General features: G+C 40.3%; 1 protein-coding gene across 1 annotated transcript in view; it reads left to right on the top strand.

The window, feature by feature from the left end:
- Positions 1 to 11,254: 11,254 nt before the first annotated feature.
- The window catches only part of LOC117456516 (scavenger receptor cysteine-rich type 1 protein M130-like), a 46,748-nt gene continuing 30,419 nt past the window's right edge, over positions 11,255 to 27,583 (top strand). The window contains exons 1-5 of the mRNA XM_071205077.1: positions 11,255 to 11,268; positions 12,094 to 12,197; positions 12,842 to 13,162; positions 15,988 to 16,266; positions 16,380 to 16,676. Of these exons, the coding sequence (XP_071061178.1) occupies positions 11,255 to 11,268; positions 12,094 to 12,197; positions 12,842 to 13,162; positions 15,988 to 16,266; positions 16,380 to 16,676 (1,015 nt within the window). The remainder of the gene's footprint in view (positions 11,269 to 12,093; positions 12,198 to 12,841; positions 13,163 to 15,987; positions 16,267 to 16,379; positions 16,677 to 27,583) is intronic.

The following is a 27,583-nucleotide window of genomic DNA, read 5'->3' as shown; positions in this document are numbered from 1 at the left end:
CCTGTAAATCTCTCGGTTCGGGCCGGCCACATTTCGCTAGCCACTGCCTCCGAATGTACTTCGTATGCTTACCTTTTGGCAACAGATGGAACCGAGCATTCCGTGGATTGTTCCTATCCGAATTATGGCAATATTTCGCGATACAGTGAGGCATATTTGAATAGAGAAACTACAGTAAATAACATGGAGATCAACGTGTCTTCGAAAACCAAACGCATGGATTACGTCACGTCCGGGAAATGGCGGCGCCCACAGTGTTGATGTTATTTCGGTATATAATCAGTTTAAAATCACTGATAATGTCATCGGATTAAAAAAAAAAAAAGAGAGACTGGCAGAGACTGGTCTGTTTTATCGGATGATAATTTTTAAAAAATGAGTGTCATGAGCATACCATTCCTTTAAAGAACGGGCTGTCATTGTATTTAGCCCATTTCGGAGAAAAATGTCTGCCATCAATGTAATGAAGATGACACACAGACATGATGAGATGCGTTCTGCACTTGTGTTACCTTGGATTGATGCTTTGTGTCTGAATCCATGTGCAGCTGGGACACCTGAGCCCCAAAATCTGTTCCATTATTTTCCATCTGAAGAGAGAGCTACTCAAAGAAAATAAGGTAACTGAATGGATAAATGGGTCAAGTACTACGGTGTAGGCCACTTGCACAAAAGCAGTTTTTGAGTAATCTTTAATGAGTTTTCTTTGGTTGTTATCATGGCCGTATCTACCATTGAGGTCACCGAGGTCCGGACCTTGGTAATTTTTTTCGAGCTGTTTATATAACAAAACTTGTGAAATAATTGCACTAAACGGGGTTCTTTGTAGTACTTCCATTTACTGACGATGGGGGCGCTGCATAACTACGTAGCCTCGATTAAAGCAAACAGAAGAAGACGACATGTATCAACAAACCACCGCAGACCGGACTTGTACCGGAGCAGCGGAGGAGTGATGAGGTATCTAGAGGTCTGAGTCCAGCGGGCTGCTTGTGTTTCTGTTCATCAGGACATATGACCAGCAGATCTTGTGTGAACGCTCTACGTTAGTCAGTGTCACAACATGCACACTAACTTATATTGCAGCTATAGGCTATACTTTGGTTTAAATAGCGTGAATAAACTAGCTAGAGAGCTAAAGTTAATTACATTCATCCAATGTCAGAAGGATTACCTTTTAACAAACGTTGTAATGCTTTTCTTTCATTTCAATTTGAGTAAAACATTGAAGATATAACATTGTATTGTTTTCTTTTTACACTGACTCAGATATAATGAAAAGACTACGTCAGTCGAAGCTCAGCTTTGTTACGGAAGAGACAGGACAGGCAGAGAGAAAGAGAGAGAGAGAAAGTGATGGAAGTCAGGGAGGAACTGCAGGTACAGTCGGACAGAAGAATGTAGGCTTAATAACTATCTATCTATCTATAACAATAGTCTTTGGATAAAAGCGTCAGCTAAATGCAATGTAATGTCTTCATTTACAATAGGTATCATTTTTAAACAACATACATCTATTGCAGTTATGATGTCATAACATACAATTGTATAAAACACAATTTGCTTACATCTTTGTTCTCTTTTGAGAATCAAAATCAAAAATTTTAAAAATGCAATCAAACAAGTGAAATTAACTAAACTACTGAATTGCTTTTAATTCACTGGCAGGAGCGACAAGTGAGGAGGAGCAAAAAGTAAACAACGAGGGAGAGATTGAACAAAGAGAAAGAGTAGAGGACAGAGAGAGTAATGAACAGGAAGAAGACAGAGAGACTCAAGAATATGGAAGAGAGGGGCAGGTTATGGAAAGGAGAGAGACATGGAAAATGAATGTTGACAATGTTTTGTGATCACTTTAGCCTCTTCTGCATGTCCAGATCATTAATAGCAACAATCAACTGATTCTTATGATGTATTACACTTTCAAAAATAATTGATGCTGACATTGTCAGCCCACTGACATGGTTTGAAATCAATATATTATCCAATGTGTGACCCCCGACAGGACTTAAAACGCACCTAACTAGATCAGGAAAATCCCGAAAATCTCGGGGGGTATCCCCCGAACCCCCCTAGCATGTTTGGACCTCGGTATTTAGGAAATCCTGGATACGGCCCTAGTTGTTATGGATGGTTTTTTTCATACAATGCTGGTCTGTCTTGGCTCTCAAAAACCTGCTTAGTAACCAAACATGCCATGTCTGAAACTGAGGGATTTGAATTGGAGATTGAGTTGGAACCGCGGCACATTTTGACACCACATCTGCTGTCCCTTTCTCTTTTCAATTTGAGCTCATTGCAGGCCGTAAGAATAACCGGCGGTCCAACAATAAAGCTGAAGAGATCCTGCTGAGCATACTCGTGGTACACAGCTCCTCTGACCATCATGCACTGACACACTGCTGCTGTAAAAAGCATTACAATCAGTAACACAACAGATAACATATTTATCCCGGGAGGAAATTAAGTTTTGTGTTTTTACATTCAGTAATATACAAGAAAAACATCAGCACAGGTTGACAGTCGAACAATGTATAAAAGCATGTCAAACGAGAATTCGGTTGATTAAAATAATTAGTGTATTATAGGAACAGGTTGAATCCAATTTCTTACAAAACCTGTGACATAACAGAACATTAAGATGCTGACACTTCTTCTAGAGCCAGAGCTCACTGATCACACTGAGACATTGAATTAGGAACCTGCTGTAAATCACAGCAGCTACAGTGTGAGGATATCACTGTCGCTAGAGAATATCCTGCTGATCATTTAAAAATAGAATTAATGAAAGAAAGTGTCCAGTAAAGAAAGGACCACCATTGAGATAAAAAGGGTAAGAGGTGGGAACATTTGATGCATTGTTGTCCTAAATGGATGTTTGAATGAGCACTTTTACATTGTGCTAATATGTCAGGGCTGTTTGTTCTGTTACCCACTTTAAACAACTGACATAGACCATCTATCGTCTATTACAGCTAACATGCAATAGACTGTAAGAGCTATGTCATCATGCCTCTGTGTTGGAAGAAGGCAAATGTATGTTGAATAGAGTTAATGGGGAGTATACCATTAGATGAGTCATTACAGCCAGTTAAATGCATTGCACAAGAACAAGTCATTATCGAACAGTAGGGCTAATGGAACCTTAAGGGCCGCTATTGAGCTGCCACTCTTTTAGATTAACGTAATCAATCATTCAGCCGTAACCTGAAAGAAAATTCATATAGGGCCATTGGTGTGGCACTTGCTCTTTTGACTCCTATAGTGAGAATGTGATGCAAACCTTCTAACATTTCCATTTGTGAGACTGCAGTAGAAGTTGGATGCTAGGTACTTGCTATTAATACTACATATTCATGGAAGAGAGAGCACTTTTTTATGAAAGGCGGACTCAGAAAGCAGCAGGCAGCTTCTGAATGGCAAAATGGTTTTGATAATGGGAAATGCAACTGGACTATGGAGAGGGAGTGGAGAAGGTAAAAGGGGTATAAAACAGACTGGAGAGCAAGGCAAAGAGCCTGGATGTGAATCACTCAGACAGAAAATAAAGCTGCTAAAAGTAGTTTCAGTTGGGGATAAAGGGGCGAGAAAGTACAAGGACTGGGAAGCGGAATACATTGTCACTTGACAATGAAATGTATATAATTACCATTGAAAAAATTGATTATTTAGCATCTGTAATTGACTGTAATATGAAATGGTTGTTAGCCCTTTAGCGTCTTCGGTGTTATTTATTTATAAGTTGCTTCCTTTTTGTAAATTGGATAGGGAGGACCACTTAAGTTACTTCAGCTCTTGCTGTTATCATCCAACAGTTACTGCTTTATAACAAAACAGGAACATTAATATAGCTTTTTATAACCCTATTTCAAGAATCTAATCATAAAACTTATTGAAAAAAACATTGATTTATAGATGAGGGATCAGAAAATGCCAAATCATTTCTGGGACATAAACCAATTTGGGATAGAATTAGCATGGTGCAGCTAGATTTGGACTGAAGTCAGCCAATTGGATCAGGCCAAGAATTCCCAAGCCTAATATGGTTGGTCAAACGCTTATCACACATCATCAACACCATTCTTCTGTTTCTATTATGTTTATAGGCATTCACCACTGTCCTTCTGCCACTGCCACTCTAGCAAGGTGTTCTCCAGGGCCACGTGTTTGGTCTCCTTCTGTTTATATTGTAAAGGCTTTCTATTTGCTTCAAAATCATTGCCAACCTGTTCCCCAACCAGTTCACCACCTGCTACCACCAGCCAGCTTATGCCATTCTCCCTCATTTTCAGCCACAAAGCTCCAGCTGATGCAGCCAGATCTCAACGCCCTTGTGCCCTCTGCCTTAGCCAGCCATCTCCCGGCTCATTCCACTTTCATTCCTTAATTCCCTTCATTCATCTCACTCTTGAGTCTGTGTCTGCATTCAGGTCCACACATCAAAATTCTGACAACATGTAAGCTACAGAAGAGAATTGTGAAAAGAGGATGTCTATTGAATAAAGTATGTAAAATATGAAAATCCAAATCAATTAAAAAAAATACTCTCTTTAAATGTTTGGTCACTTTTAGACGCAGGGGGATGATTGCCCCTTGCTTGGTGCGTCCAGGTTTAAAAGAAACGCAGCAACCTGCCTGCTTGGATGCCCCTTTGCTACGAAAACATGCTAATGTGCTATAAAACCTGATGAAATGCTCTCCTTTATTCGTTCAAGGATGTATTATAAGAACTGGATACAGCGTCGCAGGCGGGGCCTCGTTCATTCCTATGACAGCTGATCATTGGCACATGAATACACTGATGCTCTCGACAGCAAAACTTTACAAATTACCCATAATGCCGTGCTGTCGAAAGCAGAAGTTTTCCCTATAGCCAAAAAACAACCAAACCCTCCAATAAACTGCCTACCAAATAATTCCTTGGTTGAGGTAATAAAAACAGAGCTATGATGCTGATATGCATTCAAGTTGAAATAAAAATGACCATGTTTCTGGCGCTGTTTAGGAGGATTTATTAAAGGTGTGGGCAACGATGTATTACGTCACATGTCTCAACTTGTTCTCTTACCTCTGGCTATCAGGAGATTAGATTAGGATCATATCCTGTCACGGTTAAAAATAATTCATCCTGCCCTGTTTTTTCCTCTAATGGTGACATGACTGAGGGATAAGAGTAAGTCATCAACAATCAGGCTGCCTGTCCATCTCTTTTTTTTTCGGACAGATTTTTCTGCGAGTTTCTTACTCCACTCTCACAAGAGATAGCTCTTGCTCTGTGTTTCTCCCTGTTAGTTCGAGAGCAAATATGGGAAGAATTGGATGACTAAATACATTCATAATAAGCAGGGCTGGATGAAGTGGCTGTCTGTTTGTCCTTTTGACTGTCCAGCTGGTCCATGAGAGTCAACTAGGTCCACTGCCACCCCCGCCACCCGGTGGCACAGATCCTCACCCCATCATTATCTGGGCAGATAATGCCCGAGGCTGAGGATGACTCTTCTGTCTTCCTCCACTTTTCCTTTTCCTGCTCTGTTGTTTATCTCATCTCTTTTTCTTCTTTGTATAGAATTGATACTGTATTTGAAAAGTAATAGACATAGACATAAAACCTTTACAAAATAGTAAATAAGAAAGCATCATAGGCGGTATTTTGAATTTTTGTTGGTGACAAACATTTAATTTGAATTTAAGGTGCACCTAAACTTAGTTGTTTATACAAGAAACAGCTGTATGTTTGAGACCTGAAACTTGATTCATACTTTTATTTAAGTGTTGGCAATGTAAAAGAGGTCACTAGTATAACCCTGCAAATAATTATCACCTAGATATCAATGTTCTGGCAGACACACAGTTAGCTGGTAACAAAGTAAAACATTTAGCATTTAAAAAGCTAACTATTTCCTTGAGGGGTAGGTAGAGACCAAAAACAGGAGATTTAATATGATGTGTGGTTTATAGACCACATAATGGTTATTGTGTAAATGCAAACTTGTGCTTTTTGGACCTCTGTGAATACAGTCCTTGTTTACCTGTTTTTACGCTGGACTCTGGTTTACCCTATCCTTTACTTAGCCTGCCTATATTTGTGTATCCTTGTTATACTTTAGTAAGTAAATACTTAGTTTTTTGCACCTGTCTTTGTTGAGTTATTTTCTTTGTTCTGGAGTTGCTTGCTTAAAAATATTCGGCAGCAAAATCCAATTTGAGTCATTCTGAAGGCATGTGAAAGAGAATGTTATTTGAAATTGCACATTTAGGCAAGGCAAGGCAAGGCAAGTTTATTTATAGAGCACTTTTCAACGCAAGGCAATTCAAAGTGCTTTACAAAAATAAATAAAAATGAAAGACATTAAGCATTAAAAAAGAAAAGCTAATCAAATAAACATTAAGGAAAAATACATGGATAAAAGTTACAGTGCAGTCTAAAATATAAATAGTTCAATTAAACATTACAAGAAAAAGTACATGGATAAAAGTTACAGTGCAGTTTAAGATATGAATAGTTCAATTAAAAGCAGCGACAAAAAGAAAAGTCTTCAGCCTGGATTTAAAAGTAATAAGAGTTGCAGCGGACCTGCAGGTTTCTGGGAGTTTGTTCCAGATATTTGGAGCATAATAACTGAACGCTGCTTTACCATGTTTAGTTCTGACTCTGGGGACAGAAAGCTGACCAGTCCCTGAAGACCTGAGAGATCTGGATGGTTCATAGTTTAGCAGGAGGTCAGTAATGTATTTTGGGCCTAAACCATTCAGTGCTTTATAAACCAGCAGCAGTATTTTGAAATCTATTCTTTGACACACAGGAAGCCAGTGTAAAGACTTCAGAACAGGAGTGATGTGATCCACTTTCTTAGTGTTAGTGAGGACTCGAGCAGCGGCGTTCTGAATCAGCTGCAGCTTTCTAATAGATTTTTTAGTGAGACCTGTGAAGACACCATTGCAGTAGTCGAGTCTACTGAAGATAAAGGCATGGACAAGTTTTTCCAAATCCTGCTGTGACATTAGTCATTTAATCCTAGATATGTTCTTTAGGTGATAGTAGGCTGATTTAGTAACTGTTTTAATGTGACTGTTGAAACTCAGGTCAGGGTCCATGACTACACCTAGATTTCTGGCTTTATCTGTTGGTTTGAACATTGCAGACTGAAGCTCAGCGCTAACTTTTAAACATTCTGCCTTGGCTCCAAAAACCATTACCTCAGTTTTATCTTTGTTTAATTGGAGAAAGTTCTGACACATCCAGTCATTGATTTGTTCAATGCACTTACTCAGTGTTTGAATTGGAGCATAGTCTCCTGGTGAAATTGTTACGTACATTTGTGTGTCATCTGCATAGCTATGGTAACTTATTTTGTTGTTCTTCATTATCTGAGCCAGTGGTAGCATGTAGATGTTAAAGAGAAGAGGCCCCAAGATGGAGCCTTGAGGAACCCCACATGTCATATTTGTCAACTCAGATGTGTATTTACCTATAGAAACAAAGTTATTTCTATCCTTTAGGTAGGATTTAAACCAATTTAGAACTGTTTCCGAAAGTCCCACCCAGTTTTCCAGTCGGTCCAGTAATATGCTGTGGTCAACAGTGTCAAACGCAGCACTGAGATCTAATAATACTAACACTGAAGTTCTGCCACTGTCTGTGTTTAAGTGGATGTCGTTAAAGACCTTTACAAGAGCAGTCTCAGTGCTGTGGTTTGGACGAAAGCCTGACTGGAACAGTCGCCGTAAAAATGTTGAAATATGGCTGAAAACCTCCATCTATTTACGAAGATGAACTGTCCCAGTGATAGGTTAATGTCCAGGAGCCGCTGCTCGAAGTTTTCAGAGAATAAGAATAGGAAAATCAGCATAAAAAGTAAGCAGAGGCAGGAGCAAGCAGAAAAGCGTCTGCACTGCAAGAAAGATAAGCAAAGCTGTCTTAAAGCTTACTTGTTTTACTGCTAATGACTAGCGTTTAATAATTCCCCTCAATGTGGCAACACTGTGTGGGAGAAGAGAGGCGTGGTGTTACGATCAGATATAAATACGATATAAGATCAGATATCAATCAGATATATATATACGATCGGATATGAAAACGACTTATACACGATTAGATATTTTCCAATGAAGCTTCACCTCTCCCTGTACGCTGATATAAAGCGAAGACAGAACATGAGATGCTCAGAATAGAGGGACAGACAGACAGGCAAACAGACCGACTGACATTGATCAGCTGCTGCTGCTGCTGCTGCTGCTGCTGCTGCTGCTGCTGCTGCTGCTGCTGTGGGGCTCAGGTAGAAATCCACTTCTATTCTATTTTTCTTCAGGTAAATATATTTTTTATTGAACTTCACATGGGTGTGTTTATATTCATATTGAGGAATTACGTTAACGCCTCCACAGTGAGTGTGTCTGTGTCTTTAAATAGTGTGTCTCAGAGTTGTGCTCTACCACTGCCCCAGTTGTGTTTCCACCGCCTAGAGCACGACTGGTGCTGCATCATGACATTACCGTGTATGCCGCTGATTTTCTCAGCAACGCCTGTCACAACAACAGCAACCATGGGGCACTGCGTCGGGTCGATGTTCATGTTGCTATTAATTGTACGAAGCTCTGGTTCATTGTTTGTTAATATGGTTCAGCTGCATTTACCGACCGCTGCAGTTCTGCTCGTCCACTGGAGTTTAGTCTACCGTTAACTCACGGCAGCATCCACTGGAGAGCAGTAATTCAGTCTGTCGCACAATCAACTAATGCATATCCCCCAACTCCATAGGTGAATGTGTTTCGGACTGAATTTACGCGGTTTGGCATCACAACATCGTTATTAAAGTTTCTCTGGTATTAGACAGGTGATTATGTCATAGCAACCGAAGCTAATCTGATTATCTTGAAAGTGTATTATCATATTGTGGCATTAGCCGTTTTCTACAGGCAAATTTAACCAGCGTATTTTGTCTTTATGATTTTACTTGTGTAGCCCATGTACTGATTCCACCTGATAGCTGCTATAATAAAAAACAACAGGAAAACTTATGAGGCAGTGTGCTGGTATTTGAAATAACAGCGAATGGATAAGGTAAAAACAAACAGCATCACACTAAGCCTGGTTAGTGTTGCCTCCCTTTATGTAAGTATGTTTTATAAGTGTGTGGTCGCGTTCTAGTCACTTTGTTTAGCACTACTGCTGTACTCGCCATGAACTGTTATTTCTCAGGTTAATCTTGCGCCAGTCTCCGACATAAGCATGACACATTTGGTTGTTGACGGGCAATCAAGTGGGGCAAGTTAAGAACCGGTTTTCGGGGCCAAGAGCCGGCCTCTCTGCGGTGGAAACAGGAAGAACCGGTGCTTAATCGGGCACTAGCTCCGAACTGGCCCTGGAACTGCTTTGCTGAAGAAGGGGCAACAGTGTGATGCGAGTTGTTGTTCAATATGTTGCATGTCCTTATCACTCGTGATGTGTGTGTGGTTGGGATTTCCATGTTAACATGTTTTTTATAATTCTCTCTATAATTCTGTGTACAACATTTACAAAGTTACACACACACACACACACACACACACACACACACACACACACACACACACACACACACACACACACACACACACACACACACACACACACACACACACACACACACACACACACACACACACACACACACACACACACACACACACACACACACACACACACACACACACACACACACACACACACACACACACACACACACTCTGAGGCAATGAGGTACTTTACAGACTATCTTACATACACACATTTTCACACACACACACACACACACACACACACACACACACACACACACACACGCACACACACACGCACACACACACACACACACACACACACACACACACACACACACACACACACACACACACACACACACACACACACACACACACACACACACACACACACACACATGGTAAGAAACACACTCAAACACTTCAACAAGCAGTCACAAAAATGTTCACACAGTAACACACTTAGGCAGGATTCTGGAGTAAACACAGAGATCATCAACATCGGACAGAGCATAGGTCACTGAGCAACTCGAAGCAGCTTACTGGAGACTTACAGCTACTGACCTATAGGGGGCGGATACATGCACACACCATCTGGTTTTTGGATATACATGAGGTCCATATATTTACACTGTCTGGTTTTTAGGCAAAAGTGGCGTCACTTTACTCCCTGTCTTACACAAACCCACAAAGTCCTTTTGAAATTTGTAAATTTCCCCTCTTTGGGACGAATAAAGATATTGTGATTCTGAATCACAAAATCACACACTTCCACACAAGGACACACCCTCACACACATACAAACTCTCACATACACACACACATACGTACTAACAAACACACGCATGCACTCACAAAAACAAATTTTAACAACACACAGACACGCACAAACACATGCAAATATAAAACACACACTCACAAATGTGCAAACACACACACACAGACTATTGAAGACACAAATACACACAGCATCAGTGGGAGCCTATGCGCTGCAAACAGAACTCTTTTCTTATAAGATATCAAAGATAGAGGAAGAGAGGAGCAGGAGACATCGGGTCAGAAGGTGCTGATTCTTAAAACTGAAACTATTTACCTTAGTTCCTCTTTCTCTCACAGTCTAAACTCAACAAAGTTTGGATTATTTATTTTTTGTCATTTTGAAAGGATCCAAGCAGATTTCGGAATGTGTTTTTGGTTGATATCCTGAAATAAGGGGAGAGATTTGAATGTTTTGTGCTATGAATAAAATACGTCAGTTTAAAAATGGTGGTTGCTACAAGTGTCTAAATGAGACGACTACATTTCATAACACCCAACATTTGCAGCCTTTAGTTTAGCGGTGGTTACGAGAAGTTTTGTGACCGTGCTGTAGTCCTTGTATATTTTCTCCTGTGTGGTTCCTCCTAATTCCACGATAAACTATTAACAGATTTTTTCTGACAACAATTTACGATCGCTATTTTATTGTTGCTGTAAAACATGTTAAGTGTGATGATGTTGCACCGTTAATCGTTTAAATTGAAGAAGCATATTTCCTGAAATTAACTGTTGCTTTAACTCTAAATAAACTGATTTATGTTTTCTGTATTAACATGTTATTCTCAGCGTTAGTCCTGTTGAAAGGACTCCAAAGTGAGTTCACAGACATAGATAATAGAAAACTCTGTACAAAATGACCGTATCTTCTGATTTTCTCCTCAGGACTCCAAGAAGGATGCAGCTCAACAGGTAAACTGCTCAGTTTAATATACCAATAACTAATAAAGTAGTTTAATTCTGAAAACAACCCTTTAACATATATCATGATGTTTTCAGTGCTTCTCAAAGTGTGGTCCGCGGACCACTGGTGGTCCGTGAGCGCCCCCTAGTGGTCCGTGAGTATATTGGTAAAATTTCACATTTGAAATAAATACATTAATTTAAGTTTTCCGCACTCTCGCGGGAATATCTCCGCAATGGAGCGAGCTTAAGTTTCACTTTCAATTGCATGATATAGCCCAGCACAACATTTTCATCACACATGTGGCCACTTGTTTGTACCATTTTCAGGCGATTTGTAATCTGTTCTAGAAAAACGATGTGTTTTTTTATATTTGTGGAGTTAGGTGGTGGTTTATTGGTTAAGTGGTCCTTGGTATGAAAAAGTTTGAGAAACACTGGTTTAATATACCAATAACTAATAAAGTAGTTTAATTCTGAAAACAACCCTTTAACATATATCATGATGTAGACTTCCCCACTAAGTGCTGTTCCTAGTTTTATCCTTTATAATTTCACCGTGTTAGTGAACAAAAGTGAAAACAACAAGCCATCAGCAGCTTTTCATCAGTACCACTATTACTGATTATACAGTGGTGGTGTTTGTGTGATGAGTCCATGTCAGGTCCTTTTGTATCAATCAATGTGTTTCAGTATGATACATCATTAAGAGCAATTAATATTTAATTTATGTTTTTGTATTAATAATTTAATCATTCCCTCGGACTCCGAAGCGCTAATTATTAAAATCTGCTAAAAGCAATTACATGACATCTGTGCAGACCCTGGTGTCAGGTTGGTGGGAGCAGACAGTCGCTGTGCAGGAACACTGGAGGTGAAACATCAGGGAGAATGGAGACCAGTATGGGGCTTTGACTCTTTCAGGACCCTGAAAGAAGCAAACGTTGCCTGCAGGGATCTGAACTGTGGCTCTGCTGTTTCTGTAGGAGAGAGCACAGACTTCTCAGAGACACTTGTGTGGAGGATCAATCTTGACTCTGTTCAGTCTGGATCTTCTCTGAGGGAGTGTGCAGAAGCATATTCCTCTATCTACACCCTGAATCTAACCTGCTCAGGTAAACCCATCTGTGACAACATCAATTACATTTTATATATATTCTTTTTTTTCACAATACAATAAATAATGCTACAATTCACAATCTTATGGAACACACAACATCAATTTACAAACAACAGCTTGAATTCAACGATGGCGCCACACTTGCCAAGAACAACTTATACTAAACACATGAATTAAAGAGTCTCTGTGTGAAAGCAGAGATGTTGGAATACCTGAAGAGAAGGAGCATAAAGGAGACATCTGCAGATGATGATGTGTTATTGTTTGAATACATAGTGAAAGTGATCACAAATAGATACACTTGTTAAAGTGCAATACGTCGATGTGATGGTAAAATAGCAGTCTGTTTTGTTATAAAATATGTTTTCTGTTGTTAATGAGGAACTCGTGTTGCAACTGGGTCCAGTTTGAATCATTGAAATATTGTTTCATGACCCTTCTTTTATTCTTATCTTCTGTCCTCTCAAGACTCTGTCAGGCTGCTGGATGGGACTAGTCTGTGCTCAGGCAGACTGGAGGTGAAGTCTGACGAGTCTAACCCATCGTGGTCCTCAGTGTGTGAGGCTGACTTTGACCAGCAGGATGCAGAGGTCGTATGCAGGGATCTTGACTGTGGGGCTCCTTCAGTCCTCCAGGGGGCGCCCTATGAAGAAAAGGAGGCTCCAATGTCGACCAAAGAGTTCCAGTGTGGAGGCCATGAGTCTGCTCTCCTGGACTGTCGAAGCTCAGGCTCAGATAGAAACACCTGCTCACCTGGCAGAGCTGTTAGCCTCACCTGCTCAGGTAGAAGAGGGGCTGCAGCTGTGATTGGGTTGATTTCTGTTTTCATGAAACTTGTTAGATTCTTTCTCTGATGACTCTCTTGTCTCTGTTCAGAGTCCGTCGGGTTGGTCAACACATCCTCACTCCCAGGTCGGCCTATGTTGACGTTATGTCAAGTCCCCTGCCGGCTTTTTCCAACGCAAGGGGGGGGGCCTTAGCGTCCATTTTCAACGCAAGGGGGGGGGCCTTAGCGTCCATTTTCAACGCAAGGGGGGGGGCCTTAGCGTCCATTTTCAGCTTTCCGGGATGTCCATGTGCTTCTATGGACGCTCATGGAAGCACGGCATTCGTTTGTGTCGACTGCCCTTAAAGGCAATGTGAGCGTCCATTCTCATTGGATAGCGGAGAATTGTACACCCGGAAGTAAATATTCCCCTTACTGACGATTGATTTTACAGTGATATCTGCACTACTCATCGACTAAAAAACACCAGATTATCCTTGTTAATTACACAACATTGATTGGTTTAAATTGTGTGCAATGCTTTTGTATTTTTCCCCTTCGATTCGGAGAAACAAATCTTTTTTCGGAGTAAAGGATGGCAGAAGACACTACACTACCCAGAATCCCCAGCTATCATTTCTCCCTGCAGAAAAAGAAAACATGGCCGAACTTCGTTTTATTCTGGGTGTAAATGCCTATTTTAAAGTTAGTTTGGCCATTAAAATGCGTTTTGATGTCATTTGATGCGAGAAATATGAGTTGTTATTTCAGATTATGTGTGCAGTGGATGTACATGATCTTTAGTTTGCTAGTTATTACGAAGATTACTTCAGGAAATTGCATCCAACGTTTTCATTGTTACCAAGGTGGTTGCTAGGGACGCTGCTATCGATATTATTTCTGTTATGTTGTGTAACTGTTTAATGGTGTTATCTTTATTGCTACCCCCTTCCCCGTCAATGTATAGTGTTGGTCCACAGCGCAAACATATTAGTTTAACAAAATCCGCATCTAAAGATACGTTATTTCCCCCTGTGCAATTCCAGTCTCACATCTCACAGCACATCGTCATTAACAAATACCGGAAACAGACCGAAAACATTTCAAAAAAATAAAATAATACCTTATTCCGAGTGTGCTTGCTTTTCTCTTTGAAAGTCATCACATAACGGCATTGTAATACACGGTTCGGCTGCATTAAATATTACATATCTGCCGTAGTTCTGTATTTATAGCCCTGATGAGAAGACAAACATGAGGAACTGAAAACGTGACGTGGATCATAAATATATCAGCCATTAAACAACATCTTACATTTCTTTTCACACAATACGTCTCTTTGCCGTATCAACACTAATTCGGCTCACTTTTATATTTGATCCAATTGGTAGATAGGCTGTATTTACACCATAAAGGTGCACAGATGATATAAAGAGACACCTGGTGGTTAAAGCATGTTATTGAATTTCATTATTTTTATTATTAGATATTAATAGGATCCCTATAAAGTATATTCATTACTCGTTATTCTCTACTAATAGTTAATTAAAGACTGTATATAATGACTATTTTGCACATCCCGTTCAAGATTTCAAGATGTTCTAAGGTTTATTGACATATCATATAGGCCTACACAACTATGGTGTAGTTCTGCACTGAATGAAAAACTTGGGTCGCAGGTTCCTCAATAGTGCATTACAAGACATCTATCAATATGTGTGCATACCTCCAGCAATGTTAACTATGTTGAAGCACTTATTTTAACTGATATTATACATAATGTATTATACTCTTATGATGTATGCAAATATTTCATCTCCGGCCTTGTCAGGTATTGAACAATCAATAAATAAAGAACACAGAATTGTTAAATATAAAACACAGAATTTGTGTGATTATACTAAATGATTTTCAAATAAACACCACTGCATATTTAACTGTTACACATGCTGATGTAACGCAAATGTTCCAACTTGGGATCAATAAAGTATATCTTATCTTAAGCTGATCGATGGCTACTGCCATATTTGCAAAATGTGCCTCTGAACCTTGACAAGTGCATGTTTCAGGCTTATCAATTAATGTAATGTAATGTAATGTTATCAATTAACTCCAGGGGTCACAAACATAAGTCCAGCTGTTAAATAAAGCTCTTCTGACCTTAGCTAGCGTGTGGGTATATATATATTAATACTGCCCATTATGGGCACCAGCAATTTTCACCCATTTATTAATTATATGTTTTAAATGTGAGTGTTTCCTGTCCCCTAAACCTCCAGGGATGTACACAGTTTAATACTGGCAACTTCTTATTATGGGAAATACGAAAACGTCTTTTAAAACTACAACTCCCAGTAGAGACGTGCCATAGAGAACATGTTGCGAAACAGAATAGCCAGCATGTGTAGTTCTGGGTACGGGGGTGGGGGAGGGGGGGGACGCGGTGGACCCGTTCAAATCCAGTTTTGAACAGTCTGCCGTGGTTCCATCCCATTTCAAGTGCTGTTCGAGGCTCGGTAACCCTCGGAGCACACTCTCCAATCACAGAGCTTGAGGACTATCACGGGGTTTGTCAAACAGAGCACATGGTGTAGTCCAAACGATAGCTGGGGATTCTGGGTAGTGTAGTGTCTTCATTGCCTTTAAGGGCAGTTGACACAAACGAATGCCGTGCTTCCATGAGCGTCCATAGAAGCACATGGACATCCCGGAAAGCTGAAAATGGACGCTAAGGCCCCCCCCCCCTTGCATTGAAAATGGACGCTAAGGCCCCCCCCCTTGCGTTGGAAAAAGCCGGCAGGGGACTTGACATAACGTCAACATAGGCCGACCTGGGAGTGAGGATGTGTTGGGTTGGTGGGAGCAGACAGTCGCTGTGCAGGGACACTGGAGGTGAAACATCAGTCAGACTGGAGACCAGTGGTTCCCTTGACCCAGAAGACAGCAGATGCTGCCTGCAGAGAGCTCGACTGTGGCTCTGCTGTTTCTGTAGGACGGAGAGAGGAGTCCTCAGACAGATCTGTGTGGAAAATCAGATCTGACTGTGTTCAGTCTGGATCTTCTCTGAGAGAGTGTTCAACACCAAGTAATTCTAACTACTTCATGAATCTCACCTGCTCAGGTAAGCCCACCTGTGACATCATCTATGAAATCATGTCCTCAGTCTTTTTGGCAGCATCCTGACATCATATCATTTTTGTTGAAGGTGAATGTGTCCTCTCTATTTGTTGATAGATCTGCTGTTTCAGCCCAACATCTCTCTGTCCTCCTCCATGGACAGGGTCTCCGAGGCCCAGCAGCAGGGGTTCCAGATGATCAGAGGCTCCACCTTCACTATCAGTTGCTCCATCCAGCCTCAGTACCCAGGAGGCTCCTTCCAGCTCAACTTCACCTCCTCCAGCTTAGCCCACAACCACAACTCAAAGCCAGCTGTCAATCACTCTGCCCACTTCCTGTTTCCTTCTGTAGAGCCCGCCCACCAAGGAAGCTACAGCTGTGTTTACAAGCCCCCAGGAAGTGCGCCGGACTCAGGTGAAAATATTCGTGGTGGCCAAACGGCGGTACTACACTTCCGTTTGGTTGCCAGGCCCGGAAACATTGACCCCATTGACTTACATGGGGAAAGAGTGGTCTGTAAATCGTTGGATAATTTTTTTTAAACTAAATAAACAACCCAGTATGAACACTTATTAGCCCTTATTAAAAACGTTCGTTCCTCAAGTTGTAAAAATGTGCTAATAACGTTATTCTGAGTTATTTCCCTCTGCATTATGAACACGCATCTAAACCACGGGACCGCGCCCGCGACCGGCATGTTCATGTTACATTTCAGTACTATGCGTTTATCTTTACCCATGGATGCACAATAAGAACGGACCCATATCGCCTTACTGACAGCCCACGGAGCTGTAATAATGGATATATTGCACATGTTTGCTGTAATTCATCATTTGTAAAATATTATACTACATGGGCTGCATGATTAAATCTTGTACCGTAAATGTTGTATTAAATAAAGTTAATATTACCGACGTTAGATTAACGTCCCTGTAGTTTATTATTGCACTAAGAAGCTTATTGCACTGTATATATATATATATATATATATATATATATGCAGTGCAATAATTCTTTCATGCTAAATGAAGCTCTGTTGGATATCACTAGATCCTGTTAGTAGCTGCCGCCTCGTTAATATCAAATCCATCATAATAACAATCCATTACCATGCTGTCATGAACGTGCGGTGCTGTTACGTTTACGCAAATTGACGTGCTTGATGTGAACGAGCATGTTGGTTAAAGTTGCGCATGCTCTATGAGCGCACATACGGGTACTTCTCAGGCATGCCGGGTAATCTGTGACGTTTCGCTCTCTCAAAAGTTGGGTCATTTTATCATCATGCGCTAATGAGCAACTCTCATAGGAATGAATGAGGCCCCGCCTCCCACGCTGTATCCAGTTCTTATTATGCATCCATGGTCAGAGCCCTAAAGGGCTTTGATCTGGGTGTTCCCGCAGTTGAAGAGAAAGGAGTTCAGGAAGCAATAGCAGCTCCAAGGAACTCATCTTTCACACATGGATTTATCAGCTCTTATACCAGTTTTTTAACCAATAATATAAAATATAGCTTGTTATCTTTCCTCCGAACGTCATCAACAATGTGTAAGTGCCTCATATTTCCTGACTTCCTGTCAGCTCCAAGCCCATTGGTCCCTACTGTAGATCTTTAAAAACAAATTTGTTTTATTTAGAAAAGTCCAATCAGTCGGTACAGTTTGAAACCAAAGACACATCAACCCATGGAATATGAAGACAATTAAGGTAACATATTTAATTCCCAAAGTGTGAATCTTATTTGGTGACATTTGGGCTAATGAATCAGCGCACCTAGCGTTGGATTTGTAGATCTCGCGCACATTGAGGGTTAGTGTTTGTGATTTCATTTTTAATACGATGAACAAATTAAACAAAGTAAAGTTTATAAAATCTCAGGTTTTTCACAACAATGCATCTCGTTAGTGATAGTGATTTTGTGTAAATCAAGATTTATAGATTTTTAAGAGTTTGTATTTTGTAATAATTTAACTTTTTTAAAGGATTCTGCTTTATTGTGTATTTTAGAAATGTGTTAAAATCCATACTTTTACCTACTTTTAATTAAGAAGGTGTTGTTATTTCTTATTAACTGTGCTCAGTTTTTTTAATGAATTTGAATTAAATAACGCACACGTGTAGCAGAAGCCTTCAGAAGTGATAAAGATGAGCAAGATCACTGTAATAAATATATCTGTCATTTGCTATGTCCAACACAAATAATAAAACTACTTTAATAATCTATGAAACTCTGAGAATGAGCTGATTTTAAAAGTGTTTCTCGTAGTTCAAACGTCAGGGCGTCCGTTATGACTGGATTGTATAATGTCAGAAAATAATCTCTGTGGAAACAAGCATTTATGATACTTATACATTTTGTTCAGGAGGATAACTTTCACATATCAACATGCATTTGAATTATTTCTAATTTTATATTGGAGAAACATATTTCATTATTTTTTAGACCTGTTCAACGTCTCCCTCAAGAACAACATTTTAATTAAATATTAGATATTTTACTCAAACAGACTTCATGCATGAAGCTCACTCCAGGTGAGTGCTGGTCTGACACACACACACACACACACACACACACACACACACACACACACACACACACACACACACACACACACACACACACACACACACACACACACACACACACACACACACACACACACACACACACACACACACACACACACACACACACACACACACTTCAGCCCCCTTTGGTTTTCTCTTTTTGTCTTTAATGTGCAGTTCATGGAAGGGGTGATAGGTATAGATTAGCATATTGTGTGTGTACAAGGTTTCAATATTGTCAGCGTAGTATCTTTCAGTTCCTCTCTGTCTGCCCCCCTCTCTTTCCCTCTCCTGATCTCCTCCCTGCTTCACTAACAAAATTACACAGATAAAAATACTCAAGAGGGTGCTTGTTCGCACACAGATGAACAGGCAGGCAAACTAGCAGCATGTTCAATACCTCCTGTGCCTACTTGAGCACAAACAACAACAGCAAAAGTTGAGCCTCTCAGTGTCTCAGTACAGGTTTGATCAAGGCTGCTTTTGACATTATCAGCCCTGTGGGTGCTGTTACTGTTCTGAGCCCCATATACTTCCTCTTCAGACTGCACGCTCCTGAAAGAATTAGCAACCTGCAATAACAGAGTGCCAGACTAAAATCTACGGTCTGCTACACAGCGTTAGCGCCAGACATTCAGCTCAGCTGCTTATAAATCTTCCAATAAACATCTGGGCTTTCTATAAAAAGACAGGAGGGCTGACCATGTGTAGCATACCTGAAATGAGATACTCCCTGTGATACCGGGCCTTAAGGACACCTAGAAACAGCGTTGTGCTTTTTCATTGGCTGAGACGGCACAAATGCCCCGGTGTTAACCCAGCTGAGGGTTTGTACAGAAATCATGCACCGTGTTTCCGCACACCTTTACCCCTGCTTTTAAGCGAAATTATGATATGTATGAACAAAACTAAAAACACATAAATCATGCACCCTTTATTAATTACACGGTGTAACACTATATTTGTATGCTTCTGGGGGTTCTGCGATGTGCTGGCCTCTCAGTGAACTGGTGCACTGGCTGTTTCTGACTTTCTCAAGGATATGTCAGAACTGAATGGCGTGAGTGTTTTCCCTCCTGGTAAATGTGGGATTAAAAAAACCCACAACTGACATATTAGCTGGTGACAGGATCCATGTTGGGGCGCCGGTTTATACTTCCAAGGCTGCTGATCCGTACGCCCAGCTGAGACCGGGTTTATTGGACCCAGGGAACTGCAATAGTTCCGACATGACACGGTAATGGCTTTATGTATTTAAACAGTGTGCACTGTGCCATTTCATTGCACAAGCTCTATCTGCGTGATCTGACAAGTTGATTCCTCAGAGGAGAGATAAGAGGCAATTTGTTAGCCCAGTAGGATTAACTAAACCACTGCTCTGGATTTTGGCCTTTGCTGTGGAAGCGACGGATAAAATCCAGCTGTCAGTCTCAGCCTGGGAGTCGGGTGACGATGCATCACAGATAACTATTGATCATTCATTAATGAAGCTTTATTCTAAATAATCTCTATTAACAACTTTTGCATATGAAGTAAGCAACAGAGCAACATTTTCATATCGGAAGCATTCTGGTTTACCTGTTCGGGTAGTTTTGACCAATCACATTCGAGCTTGCTTTGGTTGAATGTGGGTAAACAGACGGTGAAGAGATAAATGTGTGTCATATAATCTTGAAACTAATTGGCTCTCTGACAATGATTTAGCTTTTTGTTACCGAAATGAGCGTGTTATAGGGATTCTTGTGGAACAATCAGTTAGTAGACATCTCTGGACTCTAACTCCAGTCTCTCATCTTGTTTGAGGTTCTCCCTCTGGATATCCGCTGGCTACATCCAAACTCTTGAAATACTTGTGTTACCCGTTGAGGTCGATCAATAGCTGATCGGTTCCAAGACTGTATTGTACCGCAACTGTTTTTTGCTTTTGCTCTGTGTAGCTTTGATACCCGGAAAACAAGACGTTTAATTCCAACAAAAGCTTAAGTTTCTGTGAACTAAAAGCTAAATCCCGAGCCTGCTTTGGGAATGTTGCTCATGGCTGCCTTTTCAGTCTGGCCCGTCTGTTGAAATGTGATTATGTATACTATGTAAGGCTCACAAAAGGGAGTTATACACAAACACATTAGTTATGCTGTGTGTCATATGACAACTGGAATGGTATAAAATCCCCTAAATAAATTAATATATAGAATTATTTCCAAGCAGAACTATTTTTTCTCCAGCAAATACTGACAGATGTTGAATAGTGACAAACGGTGCATTCATAGTCTGCATTTCTACAACGTCATGAAGGAAAACTGGTGTCATTTATTATCCTTAAAGAAAATGTGATTCTGATTAGTCTCAATCAAGAACAGAACATCTTTCTTTTCATTTCCCCTGCACAGTCTCCATCTCTCCTCACTTTGTATGTTGGCACTGCTGATCCCTTAGCCTTTGCCAATCTGCTGAAATATTTACCTTTCCTTCCTGTCAAAGGACGTTTGTGGTTTTTGTAACTGGGTAAGGTCTACTATTGCCCCTCTGCACCCATGATTTATATGGTACAAGGGGTTTGGTAGATAAATATTAAAACATGGCTACTCCAATGGCTGCCAGCAACAACAGGCGGGCTGGTTTCCTGTACAGGGTTGGATTGCCTTCCTTGCAGGGGCTTCTGGGAGGAGAGGCCAGTGGGAGCAACATGCAGGAGAGTGTCACTGAAGAGAGAATAAAAAGGCACACAAATATAAGTTAACGCAGAATGGGATGGACGGCCAAAGAGAATGGTGGTCTGAAGGTAATTTTATGTGTGAATGCAGTTGTTTACCCTCTTAACAAGATAAAAACCACGGGAAACACGCAAAACACTGAATATCAATGAGGACATGTCGATAGGGTCAAGAACACAGTGGAGAATTTGGCCAAAAATGTGTAGAAGAGACATGTCCTGGTGGTTTAAGAGAGCGTCCCATCGCTTCTAAATCACAGTGTTGGCTCCGTCTTCGTGTACAGTATCTCTTCAGAATAACCAATAATGGTGGCTAACCCCAACAGAGAACAAGTTAGAGTTTGTATTTGAATGAGGTCTGAAAGGTAGGGACTTCCTCATTTCTAGCAGCAGAATAGACCTTTTGCTAAATGTTTCCATTGTGTCTGAAATGTTTTAGCATTTAGCTAGCTGAGTACCTTTTTGCCTGTTGAAAGTAGAGAGACGCTTTCAAAGATTCAGTGCAAGCTTCAAAATAAGAGCCCTTTTGGGGTTGACATTAGCACTGTGTGAAATAATACAGACCCCTCATTCATTTCAATGTAAAAACTGTGGAGGCCAAGTGGGCGACCAAACTAAGAGAGCTCCAGCTAAATAAAAATGTACGTATGTAAATGTGGTATGCATACTTTTAATGTAAATTGTATAATTCTACTGTTTAATTGCCAAAACATCAATTAAATTAAATGCAAGTGCAACCGCAATAACTTTCAGGAGTGGTATCTTTCATAGTAAACTGAATGTGTTTGTGAGAATTCCAAGGCAGGTTGTTGGGCCGGTCGGACAATTCACTAGCACCCCCCCCCCCCCCCCCCCCCCCGTTGACAATTGACTAGCGGTACCGAGTTGGGCCGGTCGGCCGGTCGAGTTTCCCGGGCTGATTTTAAGTCCCAGTCCGCCCCTGTCTGTAGGACAAATGTTATATTCCCTAACATACCATACCTATCTGTTTCAGAACACTATGTGTGTTTTTACAGTCAGTGCCTTTAAAAATGAATAGAGCCCCTGATAATAACAAAAAGGCCATAAATGAAAGATCAAGTTCTCCTTGTGTTTCCTCAGGGACCATGATATTATGATATTATGAAGATCAGAATGGCTGCAGCCATCAATAACTACTTAAGAGTTTGTACAGGTATTGGCAGAGACCTGAATGATAATAGGGTTCACAGAACATAATAAAGACACGTCGTGCAGGACATATTTATGATCTAGAGACTGTGGATATTAGATACTCTACAAATGTGTATATTTAGACCATGTGTTTGCGTTGGGCGGTGAGAAACGCATTTGCAGCAGGATTATTTTATTTAGATATTGTTTCAGCCGAAATATATCAAAATATCTCTACAAATCACTCTTTTGGCAAAAAACCTTGCATGTTATTAGCATTGATAGGTTATTGTTTGGTCCACTCATGCCCCCTAAAACAAATTTAGAATGGTACAATACTCATGCAATCATATTTTCTGAAGGTTTAATGTTCAGTTGTTGCTGAACATTTTAAGAAAGATAGGAATAATAGAAAGAAGACCCTTTCTTGAATTGTCCATATCCCACTATGTTACTATGCTGAATAAGTCATTCAAAAGTCAGTCTTTTGATCCATTTTGTATAATAGTATAATGTTGTTAAATGGATAAAAATAAGTAATAAGCAGTTAAACTTACAGTTCTGTTGAAGGTTGTAGTGTGTGCACTAGGGTGGCTGCACAGTGGGGATTAAGGAGTGTAAATACAAACCAGCCTGGTTTACATGCTAGCTGGCCTGAGGATACTCCCAGGCACGAAGCATGCAACCAAAAGTGTAACTGACTTAACAAAGCCTGCACGGGGGCCTGTGGAGAAACAGCAGGATTATAAATAATAAAAATATGCTGACAGCCGTGAGGTAGAGGTCATTCATTACACATGTGCAAACACACAGACCTGCACAGAAGCACACACAGGTACATGTCTGCATACTGAATCTCTGTGTAGCCAGAGGGGAGTGATATACTCCCATTAGTCTTACATGTATTACGTGCATACATGTACGTGACACGCGCATGTGAAATACCTCATTTAGAGAGAGGTTTGCAAATCATATCTCTTTAAATAATTCATTATAAGCCATTTTCACTTTGCATTGTTATAAAACATTTACTTTTGTAGAGTATGCATAACTAACTTTTCTTTATTTGTCCTTGTAACCTTTTACAACAATTTACTACACCACAACTTTTTCCAAATATATATGTGTGTATTCTATTGTGTAAAACATTGATGTTGTCACTCAGGAAAAAGTCAAATCTAAGTAGGATGAAATATCCGTGTAATCTTGTCGTCAACTATGCAATTTTTGTTTGCCCCAGTGTCAATTAGAAAGGAGGTTAAATCAAGGCGATATGCTTTTTTATTACACATCCCTGACAAATTAATTGCGGAGGAAACCCATCTCGGCCGCTTGTATCCGCAATCTCGTTCTTTCGGTCATGACCCATCCTTCATGACCATAGGTGAGGGTAGGAACGAAAATGGCCCGGTAGACAGAGAGCTTTGCCTTCTGGCTCAGCTCCCTTTTCGTCAAACGGTGCGGTAAAGCGACTGCAGTACCGCTCCCGCTGCTCCGATTCTCCGGCCCATCTCACGCTCCATTGTTCCCTCACTCGAGAACAAGAACCCGAGATACTTGAACTCCTTCACTTGGGGTAAGGACTCATTCTCTACTTGGAGTGGACAGTCCATCGGTTTCCTGCTGAGAACCATGGCCTCAGATTTGGAGGTGCTGATCCTCATCCCAGCCGCTTCACACTCGGTTGCGAACCGATCCAGTGAGTGCTGAAGGTCGCAGACCGATGAAGCCATCAGAACCACATCATCTGCAAAAAGCAGTGGTGCAATTTTTAGTCCACCGAACTGCAGACCCCCCCCCCCCCACGACTACACCTCGAAATCCGATCCATGTATATTACAAACAGGATTGGTGACAAAGCGCAGCCCTGGCGGAGGCCAACCCTCACCGGAAATGGGTCCGACTTACTGCCGAGGACCCGGACACAGCTCTCGCTTTGGGAGTACAGAGATTGGATGGCCCTGAGTAGAGACCCCCTCACCCCATACTCCCGCAGCACCTCCCACAGTAACTCCCAGGGAACTCGGTCATACGCCTTCTCCAAGTCTACAAAACACATGTAGACCGGATAAGCGTACTCCCAGGCCCCCTCCAGGATCCTTGCGAGAGTAAAAAGCTGTTCCGTCGTTCCACGACCAGGACGGAATCCGCATTGTTCGACAATCGGCTACATACCAAGAAAGATAAAAATATTGTTTTCAAAATACATAAATACATTTTCTTTTATAAATCATGATCAAATATGCTCATTAAATAATTTAACAAGGATTTGGAAGCACGGCTGGGTCAGCAGACGCGTTGATTCCATCTCCAATTAAGATGTTGCTGTTTTGCTGCACCATATGAAGGCAAAGGGTAACTAACTTACTTAAATTGTACTTGCCAAAAGAAAAATGTAAAATACAAAACAAGGTAATCCTTTGGAGAGACAGAAATGTCAGATTTAATTTGAAAACAAAACGTCCTTGACTAAGATAAAGCTAAAATGTTAAAAGAAACGGGAAAAGGTTGAGTCAATATAATAAATCTGACACTACTCAAACAGGAATAAGACTAAATCAACAAAAAACATTAAAAACATGAACTCTATCCGACACATAGACCTTTAGTGTTTTAGTATTTCACGTTCCCAATTTGTATTGTGTTTTACTATATGAAACCGTACTGTATAACATGTCAAATGGTTGTGTGTGTATGTCTGGTCTGTCGGCTTCTCCAAGCGTCACATCGTTAAACATCAGCTGTTTTCTAGTAAAGGCAAATGAAATGATCTGAGGCCATTACCATTGTTCTGCTTCACTTGTAAAAAGTTATGTTGGGTACGTCGTAAAGAAGCGTATATTCCCAGAGGTGTTTTCTACCCACAGAAAGTCCCCAAAGCTTTTGTTCTTCTCTTCAAGAATTCCTGAGCTCATGTGCTTTACTGCTTTCCTTTCCCACAAGTCATATGATGTTATTACTTCCTTTAAGGACCACACTCACATTGCTTTACATAATGGTTGGAAATACTGACAAAGATGAGAAGATATTTGTTACCAGTACATGAAGGGGTCAATTAAAACACAATGCTGGGTCAATGGTCTCATTGGTCTTGGATGGAAATATTTGACTTGTGTGGTTATTTTGTTTCATGTGTTCATTATTAATATTATTATTTTATTGTTCCCTGTTGCACAAGTATCATTACGTTGAGTTCAGTTACATTTAGACAAGGTAAGGCAAGTTTATTTACATAGCACCTTTCAACACAAGGCAATTGAAAGTGCTTTACAAAAATGAAAGACATTAAGAGCATTAAGAAACATATGATAAAATGGCATTTAAAAACACTCATTTATAAGCAAAGATATTAAATGGCATTTAAAAACACTCATTAATGTCATTTTTTACGGTGGCAAACACGTAACAACGGCCCAAAACAAACGCGCTGCAGTTTCCAAAATCGATGCCAATAAAAAAACACCCATGCACCAAAACACATGCGAATCAAGCACGTTTACATTTTTTTAAATATTTGACGTGCATCAAAAACATGACTGTAATAGAAAAAAGGAGTGAATGATACACAAGATGTATGCTATAAAATAAAAAGACCTTGGTTATGGTTATTTAAATATCTGAGTATTGACTAACATTGACATTCAGACTTGTTCAAAACAAGTTAAAAAATCCTTGTAATAACTTTAAATTAAAGTTGGAGAAATTATTCTTACTTTTATTTATCTGCAAATATCAATCATTACATTTGAATAACACTCAATAACAGCGAAGAACACACAAAATACACTTTTTAAAGAGATGCTTTTACTCGTGTTGATCACTACGTACTGTATACTATCAAGACACAAAACATAACTGAGGAAACAATTTGTTAGAAATATGAAACATTAGTTAAATCTAAGACCTTAAATCCAGCAATTATCCTCGCAGCCATTTTGTACCCTTCCCCATAAATGTATTACTGTACATGTTAAAAATGAATCATTCTGAACATCCTAACATCACAAATCCCATGTATTTAACTGCTATTGCAATCTCATTAATTACAAATCAACTGATCCTATTATTTTTCTCATCCCGAAAAACAATTTGAGACAATTTCTAAGGAAAATAACAATATCTCATGCATGCGCATTAAATAGAACAACACACTTTGTCTGTCACAATATTTAATGATTTTGTCTCTCGCATTTGCAAAAATCATTAGTGGTTTTATTTGCCCGCTGTGCCGAGGTGTTAGCAGGCGCGCTAATATCCGCAGTGAGTATGCAAAAGCATGCTCTCTATCAGTCTTTGAACAGTGTGTTGTCTCTGCTCACACCACCAGCTGAGAAGCACATCCTCTGTCAGCTTCAATTCCCAGTCTGATGAACTTAATGTGTGTGTGTGTGTGTGTGTGTGTGTGTGTGTGTGTGTGTGTGTGTGTGTGTGTGTGTGTGTGTGTGTGTGTGTGTGTGTGTGTGTGTGTGTGTGTGTGTGTGTGTGTGTGTGTGTGTGTGTGTGTGTGTGTGTGTGTGTGTGTGTGTGTGTGTGTGTGTGTGTGTGTGTGTGTGTGTGTGTGTGTGTGTGTGTGTGTGTGTGTGTGTGTGTGTGTGTGTGTGTGTGTGTGTGTGCCTTTGTTTGTCATTAAGCCTTGGTAGACAACTCAATATATTTTCTCCGGTTGACATCTCTGTTGATGGGCCCCGAGGTGATCATGTGATGTTGTTTCAGTATGTGTGTGTGCTTTTGTAGTAAGACATCATTCACCCACCCCCCTTAGTCTGCTTTGTTGTTACTTTTTTCAGGGTTACAATTATTAGAGAGAGACATTTCAACTGGAACTTCTTTTACTAGAAGTATTACGGGATGCTACTTCAGTCACTTTATATTTTCACGTTACCATATAGTG

This window comes from Pseudochaenichthys georgianus, chromosome 12, assembly GCF_902827115.2.
Source record: "Pseudochaenichthys georgianus chromosome 12, fPseGeo1.2, whole genome shotgun sequence".
NCBI lineage: Eukaryota > Metazoa > Chordata > Actinopteri > Perciformes > Channichthyidae > Pseudochaenichthys > Pseudochaenichthys georgianus.
This window is presented reverse-complemented; position numbering and strand designations above follow the sequence as displayed.